At 37.8% G+C, this 12,113-nt stretch overlaps 1 protein-coding gene across 1 annotated transcript in view; it reads left to right on the top strand.

The window, feature by feature from the left end:
• The first annotated feature begins 3,857 nt into the window (after positions 1-3,857).
• LOC145979521 (uncharacterized) overlaps positions 3,858-12,113 on the top strand; it is a 52,595-nt gene continuing 44,339 nt past the window's right edge. The window contains exons 1-2 of the mRNA XM_083112465.1: positions 3,858-3,880; positions 7,244-7,434. Of these exons, the coding sequence (XP_082968591.1) occupies positions 7,261-7,434 (174 nt within the window). The 5' untranslated portion in view covers positions 3,858-3,880; positions 7,244-7,260. The remainder of the gene's footprint in view (positions 3,881-7,243; positions 7,435-12,113) is intronic.

Raw genomic sequence — 12,113 nt, forward strand, 5'->3', positions numbered from 1 at the left:
ATCATCTAAAAAAATCCTCAGTACGTTCAATTGCGCATCTCTTCGGGTAAGTACCTTTTTCTTTTTACACTTTCTGTTCACGATAGCCCCACTATCCATTCACGAGGTCGAGGTATGCCTACGAGGTTAGGTTAGGCCTTTTAGGTTAGGTTCCATTAGCACTCATTTCACCCCTAAATATTCATCTAAAAAATTCCTCAGTATGTTCAATTGCGCATATCCGGACAACATAGGTTTTTCTCGATTTATTCCTGCAGGAAATTTTTGCTCGCTTTGGGATTTACGTTGTTGAATTCCTTATAAAATAAGCTTTCCAACGATATATGACACTTATTCCTTAGGAAAAGGACGTAAACTAGAGTCTTACCTTACATTGGAAAAAAAAAAAAACCGCTCACACGTCATCTTGTCAAACTTCCGCGTGGTTGCTACACTGTGAGGGGGTTACATAACCGAACGCACGGAACGTTTGATTCACGTAGTCGACGGTAATGGCGGCACAAGCTATCGTACGTTGCACGATTCTAAAAAACAATTTCCCCGGCTTCAGAAAGTCCCCAAGAACGCAATTCCGTAAGTACTTTCTCGTCTTTTCTCCTGTAAATTTTAAGAAATCTGTCTCCGGCTTATACTACTGTTACCGCATGTTTAACTACTAATAAAATAACAGTATTTGTATCTATTGTTATTATTACTGAATTTATCTTGTATGCATGTATTGCTTCTTTTAATTTTCACTCCCCCTTGTGAGACATTTATTTGTTAATTGACGATGGTAAAGTTTACAAAAAAAAAGTATGTGGTTAGAAGAAACAAATAATTTGTAGCATTTTGTACATATTTTGTAGTATCTGCAGTGAAAGTTTTAAAAATACAGCTTTTTAGTAAAATGAACATTAGATTCACATGCTTCTTTGTAGCTAATCAGTGGTGATTTATTCTAGCCCAAAAACTAGAATGGATATATTGACATGGTTGCCTAATACATCCAGGATTTTTTAAAAAAATCCTGTTTTAAAGAAAACGTTTCATTGGGAGTGTGCTATGAACTGTATCTTCATTTCTTTTAAGTATGAAATAGCAAATATAGTACCATGATTATTATTATTATTTTATTGCAGGATGGAGCTTTCATCAATTGCAATAGTTGTTTTGCTGTTGATAGCAAATGCAGATAGCTTCTTTTTCAAGGCACCAGATACTTCAAATTGGGTGGATCCCACGGACATGTTCAATTATGATCATGTCACAAAAACAATGAGGAAGAGTGGTGTCTATGGGTAAGAGTCTTGTTGTTCTGTCAATTCCCTTAAAAAACAAAGAAAATGTGTTTATTTGTCTCGTAGTCAAGATTTCTGTCATTTGCTTTGATTTATGTGATGAAGATAGGATTGATGTTCATTCTCGAAAGTTCAGAAACTAAATCAGAACAGATGTAGAGAGAAGCTCCATATCCTTTGCTGCCAGGGAAGCAGCAAGCATTATTTCGTTGTAAGGAGATCTTTAATCTGACTTCTGTATGCCAAACGATTTTTTCAATTTTTTTTCAGGAGAATGAGCAGTCTTGAGAAAGGCCTACAATGTCAGTTACTTTGAGAAGTTAAAATGCACAGGGAAGTAACTGAGTCATAGTAACCCACGTGAGAGAGTAACAGTTACTTGCATTACAAGAAATTTGTTACTACCAACCTTTTTTACCCCAAACCTAGTGAACGTATGCATTTTGACAGGGGAATGGCATTTGCAGATGGGAACACAGATCTATTACTAGAGCCCTGATTTATAAGCAAAATGCGTATTCTTTTCCAGACTTCTAATGGTAAGAAGAAAGATTATACTTCGTATTACATACCTTGTTGAGCTATTTAACTAAAGTTGAAAGTGCTTATAAATGCTTATTTCTGTAGGAAACGGTTATGCTTGCTTATTTTATGATTTTGGTTTAAAATAGCATATTTTACTCAAATCTGTCATATTTCAATGACACTACGGGATGATGAGATCAATGCTTCTAAATAGCCGCACGAGAAACAGCATCCTAGAAAAGATACAGTACATCCATAATCATTTTTTCCAAATTACCTGATATTATAACACAGTTGAAAGCTCGAAATAATACATTGCAACATTCGCTTTCTCTTATTGATGAAATTTCAGTAACATTGTCTTCAGAAACTCACAGTGTTGGTAAAATCGTGTCCGCTGTCAGGAATTACTGAACAATCCCGGTTACAAAACACTGTGCCAAATTTAAAAAAAGATTTCTGGTGAAGAAACAGACATTGAAGAGGAATTCACCGAAGAAGAACTGTGGTGCTTTTCAGATGTGCCTGTGATGTCATGCTACGTGGAAAGAACATTTTCACTGTACAAATCATTCTTCACTGACAGACGAAGGAGCTTCACACAAGAAAATCTCAGGATGACCTTCCTTACATACTTTAACAGTTTCGAATAAGGTAATAGATCTAATAAACAAATATTTTTTCAGATTTTCCTGGATTTGTTTGTGCTTATTTTTTTAATTTTTTTTTTTTTTTCATTTTTTGTGCTTCTTAACTTGCTTATTTTACTGTTTGATTGTGCTTATAAATCTGGGCTCTATCTATTACTGATGGTTGGAACCATGTACTTTGCAATCCTCTGTTAACAAACCATCTCACTGCAAGTAATGTTTCGCACTGTCATATGCTGTTATACTCACCAAGTGAGATATAAACAATGAATCGCTTCACATTATTTAAAAGCTGATAACTATTCAACCGAGAGGAGTAACATTTTCTATAAAAAAGGTGTTAAGTAGACATCAGTGGTGCTGCTTAAATATAGGGAAATTCTCAATGAATGGTGCAACTTTACGCAGTTATTATGACGTTACGATTTATCAGCTATAAAAAAATGTGATAATACTTTTGCTAGCAAAGGTGTTAAAGGGAATGCATTTGTCTAAAACAGTCTAAAGGAACTTTTGGAGAGTAATTTAATGCGTGTTCTGTATTGAGATATAAGCTTATATTTCGCTGCAAAAAACATCCATCAGAAATAAAATTTCTTTTTTAGGGATGATAACAATGTATTCTTGTGATTTTTGGGTAACAGTTCGTTATATCGGAGACACATTAAAATCGGATATTTTGTGTTTCGCATGGTTCGTACTTACCAATTGTGTATTGCAGAACATAGTTCAAGGTGCCATTATGCTTTTTACACTAAAACAAACAAAAATTTTCACATACAGAGTGATTTTTTTGATTCCTTTCTTCGCTTCTGCAACACACAATATGACGGGCACATTTTGACTCACATTGTTGGTATGCAGTGTTTCCAAGAATATGCACAATCACGTAACTAGAGTACTTTATATTTTTTGTAAATAGAATCAAATAGTACGTGGACTGATCAACAAAGAATGAGACTGATTTTTTTGCACAGCGTTTGCAGTGTGCATATTGGACGAGAATGGAGTTTCATACATAATACCCAGATTTGGCAGCAACGCTCTTTGTTCTAGGCACTGCCCATTGTGCATAACACAATGGAGATGAGGAATACAGAAATCAAATCAGTCTCACTCTTCGTTGATCAGCCCTCGTATAATTTTCAAATTTCAATTTGATTTACAAACATCCTCCTAAAGCAAGAAAAAATAGAAAATGTTTCTACATTTTTAACACAGTTAATCAAATATACCCTCAATAATACCATTCTTTCCCAAACTATATCTATTATCATTGCTATTTACGTTTTTTAGAAGAGAAAAATACATATTTTTTTTTACATCAAGATCTTATGTAGTAGTTACATTACATGAGTGAATGTAAGTTATTATTATTATTTTGTAGGGCTTACAAGGAGGAATCGGAGTCAGAAATTAGTAGAGGTAAGTAACAAATTATACATTTAGAATTTGAGATGGTGGAATTATTAAATAAAATTATTATTGTAAGGCTATGGCTTAGTGTTATGTACCTAAAAGAATGTGTTATGGTTATTGAAAATGCAGTGTGTCAAAAAGAGAACTCCGGGGTTGCAAACATGAATGTATTTTATTTGTTTCAGCATGCAATGGCATTTGGAGTGTAATTTTGAAGAGCCGACAAGCTAGTTTTACTTTACACATTTCCCACCAGATGGCAGCAATGGCACAGGCTAAGCTGTGCAACCGATTCCATTCCTTGGCCACAGCAAAGTTCCGCTTTGAACCCATTGAATTTTACTTTTGGGGTTGCATAAAAGACAAGAAAGAATGTACAGGGGATGGACAAAAATATGGAAACACCTGGTGTAAAACAGGTAGCCATTTCAAACACGATTTGCATCTGAATGGTAGGTGGCGCTGTGGTCACTGGCACTTCCTGCGAAGTATACACCCTGGCCAACCTGAGAGATGGACCAGTTACAGTTCAGCAACCGGTCCGTGCAGGTTATCGTGAATCTTCTCTGAGCTGACAGAGTTTCAAAGAGGGCAAATTGTGGGTTCGCGTATGGTGGGAGCTTCTGTGACGAAAGCAGCGGAAATGTTTGGTGTATCAAGAGGCACAGTCTCGAAGATCATAACTGCCTACGAGACTTCCGGGAAAACTGCAGCGAAGCATCAGCGTGGACGCAAGTGCGTGTTGCATGACAGAGACAGATGCACATTGGGTAGGATTGTGACCAAGCAGATCACCACGGCTCCAAAAGTTACTGCTAAGCTGAATACAGTGCTTACAAACCCTGTTAGCATCAAAACAGTCAGAAGAGAACTCCAAAAGCAGGGTATTCATGGCAGATCTGCAATTCCCAAACCACTCGTAACTGTTGACCATGCTGCTAGACGGAGACAGTGGTGCAACGCCCATAAAAACTGGACAATGGAGCAGTATACACCCTGGCTGTAATCTGGTCGGATGAGTCATCCTTTACATTGTTTCCAACTGCTGGCAGAGTGTACGTGTGGAGAATGCCAGCACAAGCGTACGATACAGACTATCTGTTACCGGGAGTGATGCATGGCGGTGGTTCAGTGATGATTTGGGCAGCCATCTCCTGGTATTTTGCCGGACCCATCATCACCCTGCATGGACATGGCACTGCCAGGGACTACGTAACCATTTTGAGGGACCAGCTGCATCCCATGGTGCAAACTTTGTTCCCAGATTGTGATGCCATGTTTCAAGATGACAGAGCCCCTGTTCATACAGCTCACATCGTCCAGGACTGGTTTGATGATCACGAAGATAAAGTGTCACATCTGCCATGGCCTCCACAATCGCCAGACCTAAATATTATTGATCCCCTGTGGTCGGTTTTGGAGACCAAGGTGCGAGCCCGCTACCCACCATCATCGTCTCTACAACAACTTGCAGCTGCTTTGGAGGAAGAATGGTACATCATCCCTTTGACAACCATACGCGACCTGTATTTGTAGATTCCACGTCGACTGCAGGCCGTTCTGCGTGCCAAAGGAGGTCCTACTCGATATTAATGAAGGTGATGTGCATTTCTGCAGGTATTTCCATATTTTTGTCCATCCCCTGTATGTAACTTGAATGCTTGTGCCAAGAAATTCCTATAGGCATGGTCACCTGAATGTGGACTGAGCGATGTATCCGTTTGATGTCTGTAGTGTTGTAAATGGTGCACACATTGAATTACACAAAAGGTAATGAAATAACTTCCAATTCAAAATACAGAGTTCTTTTTTTGAACACCCTGTACAGGGTGAGCCGAAAGTCCCATTATCCCCTATTTGTTTTGCGACAAGGGAAGGTTATGGATCTGAAGTAAATAGAGTATGATAAGAGACGAGACATGTTAGCTGAGGAGGTTACAGACAACAACTTAGTCCAGAATGTTTGTGTGGACACCATCATTTTCATAACAGAGAATTATGCACCTCCAGGTATGGTGTGAAATTCTATACAGCATTGAGTAACTGGAGAACCACGTGCAATCCATTTGTTACGAAACACTTTATTAAGATATTCTTGCATGGCAATTATATCTGCACACCACTACTACTACTACCAAATATCACTACGAACCACTACCACAGCACAGACTTGCATACCTTTGGTGTATGGCTCACCCTGTATATTTGGTACAGTTCATGTATAGAAGAAACATTTTATGTTTTAAGTACATGAGCTTAATTTCTTTATTGTTAATATGAATTGTAGCTTTCCTGCCGACGTGATTCGAACAGGTGTTCTCGGGTTACCAGCCAGGTTAAACTGGAGTTAGCTTCCAATGTTTCGAGGGCATACATTGCTCTCATCTCCAGGCAATGTAAAAATGGAGACCAGTGTAGGTTAAACTTTACTCGTATTTTGGTCGATTTTTCGACCATGCAGCTCATCACAAAATTCCTGTCTTTTTTATTATCTTGATACTTTTCTGTTAGGTCGGAAACACTTACAGTGGGTTAAACGAAGCTTTGGCACGTCATGTGGATGCAAACCTCCCGCCTCCAGCTAAAATATCAGGGCATGCAACCGTGCAGAAATCAAAATGCCAAAGCCAATAAGAGGGGTTGGGTGGGCCACAGCCCCCAACTTTCACCTCTTCCCCCGCTATTTTGAGAAGGGGATGCAAACTTTAGCCTTATTTTCAAAGAATGGTCCTTTCTCAACTGTATCGAATATATGAAACAAACTCCCCATTTTTATGATTTTTTTCATTGAAAGTTGGGGGCCGCGGCCCAACCAACCCCTCTTATTGGGTTTGGCATTTTGATTTCTGCATGGTTGCATGCCCTGATGTTTTAGCTGCAAAACAAAAGTTACCCGAAGTAGATTGGTCAAATAGTCTACGAGTTATAACATTTTTTGTCAAATAAGTGTACGAATTTAAAATTCGCGCCAAAGGCCTCGGCGAAACCGGGGTTACTTCCTGACGACCCCCTCGGCAGAGTAAAGGTTAAGCACCAATCTCAACAGGAACGTGGGACTCTGGCTTAGTCACGCCTGGAACCCACTCCATAAAAACAAGACACCAGCCAATGAGAACACCAGGATCCAGAGCGAGCCAATAGGAAAACAAGAGTCCAATGCCACATTATAGTCATGTATATTAACCTACAATGGTCTCCATTTTTACGTTCCCTGAAGATGAGAGGATTGTATGCCCTTGAAACATTTGAAGCTAACTCCGGTTTAACCTGGCTGGTAACACGACAACACCTGTTCAATTCTTTATTGTTATTTCTTGGTATAAAATGTTTGTTACCAACTAAATTTGTATTTTCTTTTTCATGCTGAAGTCTGTGAGAGCACATGCATGAAAGCCGAAGAGGAGCTGAAAGCCTGCAATGATAGATTGCAGCAAGTGCATTTGGGTACGAGTTGCAATTGCAGCAGTGATGCGATTAGTAAGTCCACAAACAGAGACAATGCAGATGTTGTATATATGAGGAGGTTTGTCAACATCATTCTTGACATTATGAAATGGAAGGTTAGTTAACTTTCTGAATGTTTGTGTATTTCGTTAATCTGGTCAATTCTGGTGTTTCCCTTCAGAATAAAATGATGATAGACCTTGTCACTAAAGGTTTTGAGTTTCATCTTGGCAAGGACTGCATGTCCAGGAACTATGTATGGACCAATAAATTGAAACTTCCATTTGATTAGCTGTAATTGAAATTGATTCCCCATCAGGATTACATGGGATTCTGAATATTCTTATTTATCACATTTTGCAAATATTGTGTGTAGAGTACATCACACATATCTTTGCCGTTTCGCGGATACCAGTTTTCGTTTCGTCTCCCTCTCTTAACATCACGTGTTCTACGCTGCTCGCCATTGTTGCCATATTGTCATTCCATTCCTGGACACACTCACGCAAACATAATTGAAAACAATTGAATAGCGCTCCAGCTCGCGGTTCACACCATTCGACAGGGACGGTAATGTGGCAATATAGCATGACGAAGTGGTTGCTTCTTTTATGCAGTGCTTGTTCATTGGATAGCTAGTAACTAGTGTTGCCAATTGTAATAATGAAGCACTATTTCTGTCACGGAAGGAGAAAGGCAGATAAAGTGACAATGAGTTTTGTTGGATTGGAAGCACCATATTTTTATTTTATACTAAGTATTTGACCAGTTTGACGTTGTGTGCGTGTATTGTGTGTGTGTTTGTTAATGAGCGTTAAATTTCATAATGCCTCCAGTTCTGTCAAAGTTGAAATCAAAAGCCTTGCATAGCCAAGCTCGGGAAATTCACAAATTGTTCATATTTCATAATTTTCGAATCGTTCAAAAGAAATAAATTATGTGGCTCCATGAGCATTTCAACTCTTGGCTCCGGCACGTGTTCTTGTAGAAATTGCATAGAGGAGGCTGTCATTTTTGCTGCTTAATGCTATGCATATTGTTTTCTGTGTTAAAATTACCATGCTTTGATGGGTGACAAGTTCATACAACAACAAAAAAAAAATAAAAAAAAAAATAACACCTCGCAGCTTATCGTCTAGTGGCAGAATAGGAACTTGTTGTTGTTGTGAAAGCCGGCATCGTTTGTAAATGTACAACAAAATCAACTGACTGTCGCCGGTCACAGAGGGAGGAGTGCTGTGGTCCAATTGTAACGTTTAACACGTTCGCATGTTATTAGTTCTCAAAGCAGTGGTAGTGTCGGTCGTGTATTATCTGTCGTTGCAGTTCCGCACCAGTGTAGACGGGTTTTGGGAGTGAACAGTTAGAACGCCACCACTGCATTAATGCAATGGACAATAATAAAGTGTGTATTTTGTTTGAAATCACTCAAATAAGGAATCACTATAAAGAAGTCTTCTTTGCAGCATTTTTGGTAATTTTACATATGTGTTAGTCCATATTTTGCGAATTTTTAGTCCATATGTATGTAGCTACATACAAAGCCTCTTGTTAGTACGTATTAATCCTCGTCCTGGTATAATGCATGGCATTTAAAACTCAACGTTAGATAGATCTGAATTCTGTAATTTTCTTGTTGCACTTAACAGCTGTGCATCGGCGCACAGCAGATTTTTCTATCTGCTCCATTAGCAACACTGCTTCTTGAGTTGTGTCGCGCATTGCACGGCAGAAATATACGTGTTGGGCTGTAGCATAGCTTAATAATCAACATAAAAATGTTTTCACTTGCAACATGAGGAGAGATTCATATTCTCTTATACGCAATTTTTTTTTAGTAGCAGTGCCCATGCGGACGGTACTGAAATAAATACACAGCTGATGCGAAACTGTCACTCTTCCCCTTAAGAACACTCTTGTATGCTCTTATAATTTTGTATACCTTTTTAGTTCCTGGATTTGTAAAGTGAACATTGTTTAGTGTTGAAGAAAAAAATAATTTTTTGCCATTTTGTGTATATGTAGAAACATGTTTAAATATTAGTGAATTTGACTTTTCAACAAAATGACTGCAGAAGGTAGATTGTTTCAAGTTAGTGGAAAGAATTGCATTTGCCACTGCCGGTTACCCGATCTCTGTCTTCAGCTTTTGAAACCCAGATGTGTCTGTTGTTCACGCCACATGTAGTAATTCTTGCAGGCCTGAATATAGGCCACCACTAGGGAAAACTGGTTTGCAATAGGTCACAAAATGTAAACGATTATATTTTTAAAATACAGTAGAAAATAGAATGTGAATTTTTGAATTGTTGTCTTCACCTTGACATATGTATAACTCAGGTTCAACTGTATTTGTTTTAATTTTAATTCAACATACAGAGTAAGTCATTTCCCAATTAGAGTTTTTAACCTTTAAACAGCCGAGCCGGTTTTCGAAAGTAACCCCTCCCTCGCCTCGGCCTTTGCACGTGATTTTTAAATTTTTACACTTATTTCAGAAAAATGTTATATCTCCGAGACTATTTGAGCAATCTACTTCGGATAACTTTTGTTTGAAAGCAAAAACATCGGAGCACGCAACCGTGTACAATTCAGAAAGCCCAAGTGAGAAAAGTTGAAAGTTGGGAGGGGGCCAAGTCCCCAAATTTCAATGATAAAAAAAATCTGGCATTCGCCCCGCCCCCTCTTCTCCTGTTATTCTGGAAAAAGGGTGCAAACTTTTGCATTGTTTTCAAAGAATAAACCTATTGCAAAAAAGTGAAACTTGTTTCAAGTCCCTAGTCCTCATACAGGCTGAAATATGACGCAATATGTACAATCCTGCATTTTGGCTAAAAATAGCTAATTTTCTTCCACATGACATTTCTTATCTTATCTCTTATCTCAACATCTGTCAGCGTTTACAACCTCACATACAAGTATGAAGGTCCTAAAAGCACATGAATGTTGTAATCGGCACCATGGGTCATATATGACCCATTGGCTGTTTAAAGGTTAAATGCTTTTTTTTTTTGACAGGGATATTATTGTATTTAATGCAATATATTGAAAGATATGATACAGTAGTTTAGTTCATCTCTTATGAATGATCTAGATATGGGTAGAGATTGCTACTGTAGACAATCATTCACTAGCTACTGTATAATAAGATACCTACTATGTTCCACTACATAATCGTCACAGTTGTTATGCCTTGTTTTGGGCAAAAAAAAAAAGCAGCATGCCATAATGTGAAGCTTGCGGAAAAAAAAAAAGTACTTAACGATTATTTATTGCTAGATAAACTCTTTTGTGCAAGATTAGGATGAATGCAATACTCGTTAACACTAACCATTATGGAAAACTGTGCGTTTACTCACTAAATATATAAAGAATAAATAAAAATGTTAAAAACTTACGTGAGTGAGTATAAAAGTTTTGCAGACGACGTTTCACGAAGCTACGCTTCGCTGCTTCAGGTCACTTATCAGTATTTAAAAATACTTCGTCAAAAACATAAGAAATCCAGGATTAGGTTAAAAGGGGTGATAGGATATGGAATTAAAAATACCTGAAGTTAAAAATGCCATGTAGGCTAAGAAATAAATCTAAAAGATTAGTGCCCGTACTACCATACTGAAGGAGTGTCTGTAGTAGCATACATGTGCTACATTCCTTCTAATGAAAACTCCACAGACTCAGAAGCAGCGCGGGTCACTTCCGGTGTGACATGGAATGTAACAGATTCACTCCTATTATTTCCCCATCGCTTAAACATGTGAATCCAGGTTTCGTTCAGGTTACCGTCATCCCTGTTTAATTTTTTCCCTCTATCAACACAAATACTTGCGGCCTCGTGAACGTTGAAACGTTGAACGTTTCGTTAACACTGAAAAGTTCAAATCGATGCACATAATTTCTTCGTGACAATTTAGCGAACATTTTTCTGGTCTGCAAAAAAAGTTAACACATTAGTTGTTATTGATTTGTGTATTATAGTCATAATGCTACACCTGAGGAAATTTACTTCAGTTTTGAAAGTACAGACTTACAAAATGTAATCTTCTGTGTCCGAAGATCCACTATCGTTAGTTTCGTTGATGCAATGATTACATGATTAAAGGTTATAAATAGAGCTGAGATGTAACCGATGGCAATGTATCGGTATTGGAAAGTATCGGTTGGAATTTATTTACCGATACTGGCCGATTCTTTTCCGGCATTTTGGTTTTGACGTACCCCGCAAAATATGCCTGGAAATTAGGCAAAACTCAAATTTATTTTTATTTTACACACGTTTTGTGTGAAAAAACTGAATTTTGTAATAAAATAACATATAATTTAATAATCTGATTTAATTCTTGAATATTTTAAGGAAAAGTGTTGGTAAATTGTTCCTAATTATTAAGAGTGGAACACTTAGACACGAATATCAACCAATATGGTGAACAACTTTCAATTTTCAAGTATCGGTATCGGTGGGAATCGGTATGAGTATCAACATCGGTTCAAAGTGGTATTGACTCAGCCCTAGTTATAAACCAATTTTTGGACTGAAAAAACAGGGTGTGGCAATTATGCAGTGCAATATGGTACAGTAAAACCTTGTTAATCCGAAGTATTGGGGGGATAAGTTGACCGGTTTAACGAAAGTTCGCATTAACTGAAATAACCTAAAAGAACAGTAGAAAGTGCATTAAAATTCCGTTTATAGCAACAAAACACGTTTATTATGGTGTATTTAAAGAGTATAGTCCACGTATTATAGTGACCAGAGTTTTACGAGAATATGCCAAGGATATTCCTGTGTCGATGC

This window comes from Lepisma saccharinum, chromosome 26, assembly GCF_977018435.1.
Source record: "Lepisma saccharinum chromosome 26, izLepSacc3.1, whole genome shotgun sequence".
In the NCBI taxonomy this organism is placed as follows: Eukaryota; Metazoa; Arthropoda; class Insecta; order Zygentoma; family Lepismatidae; genus Lepisma; species Lepisma saccharinum.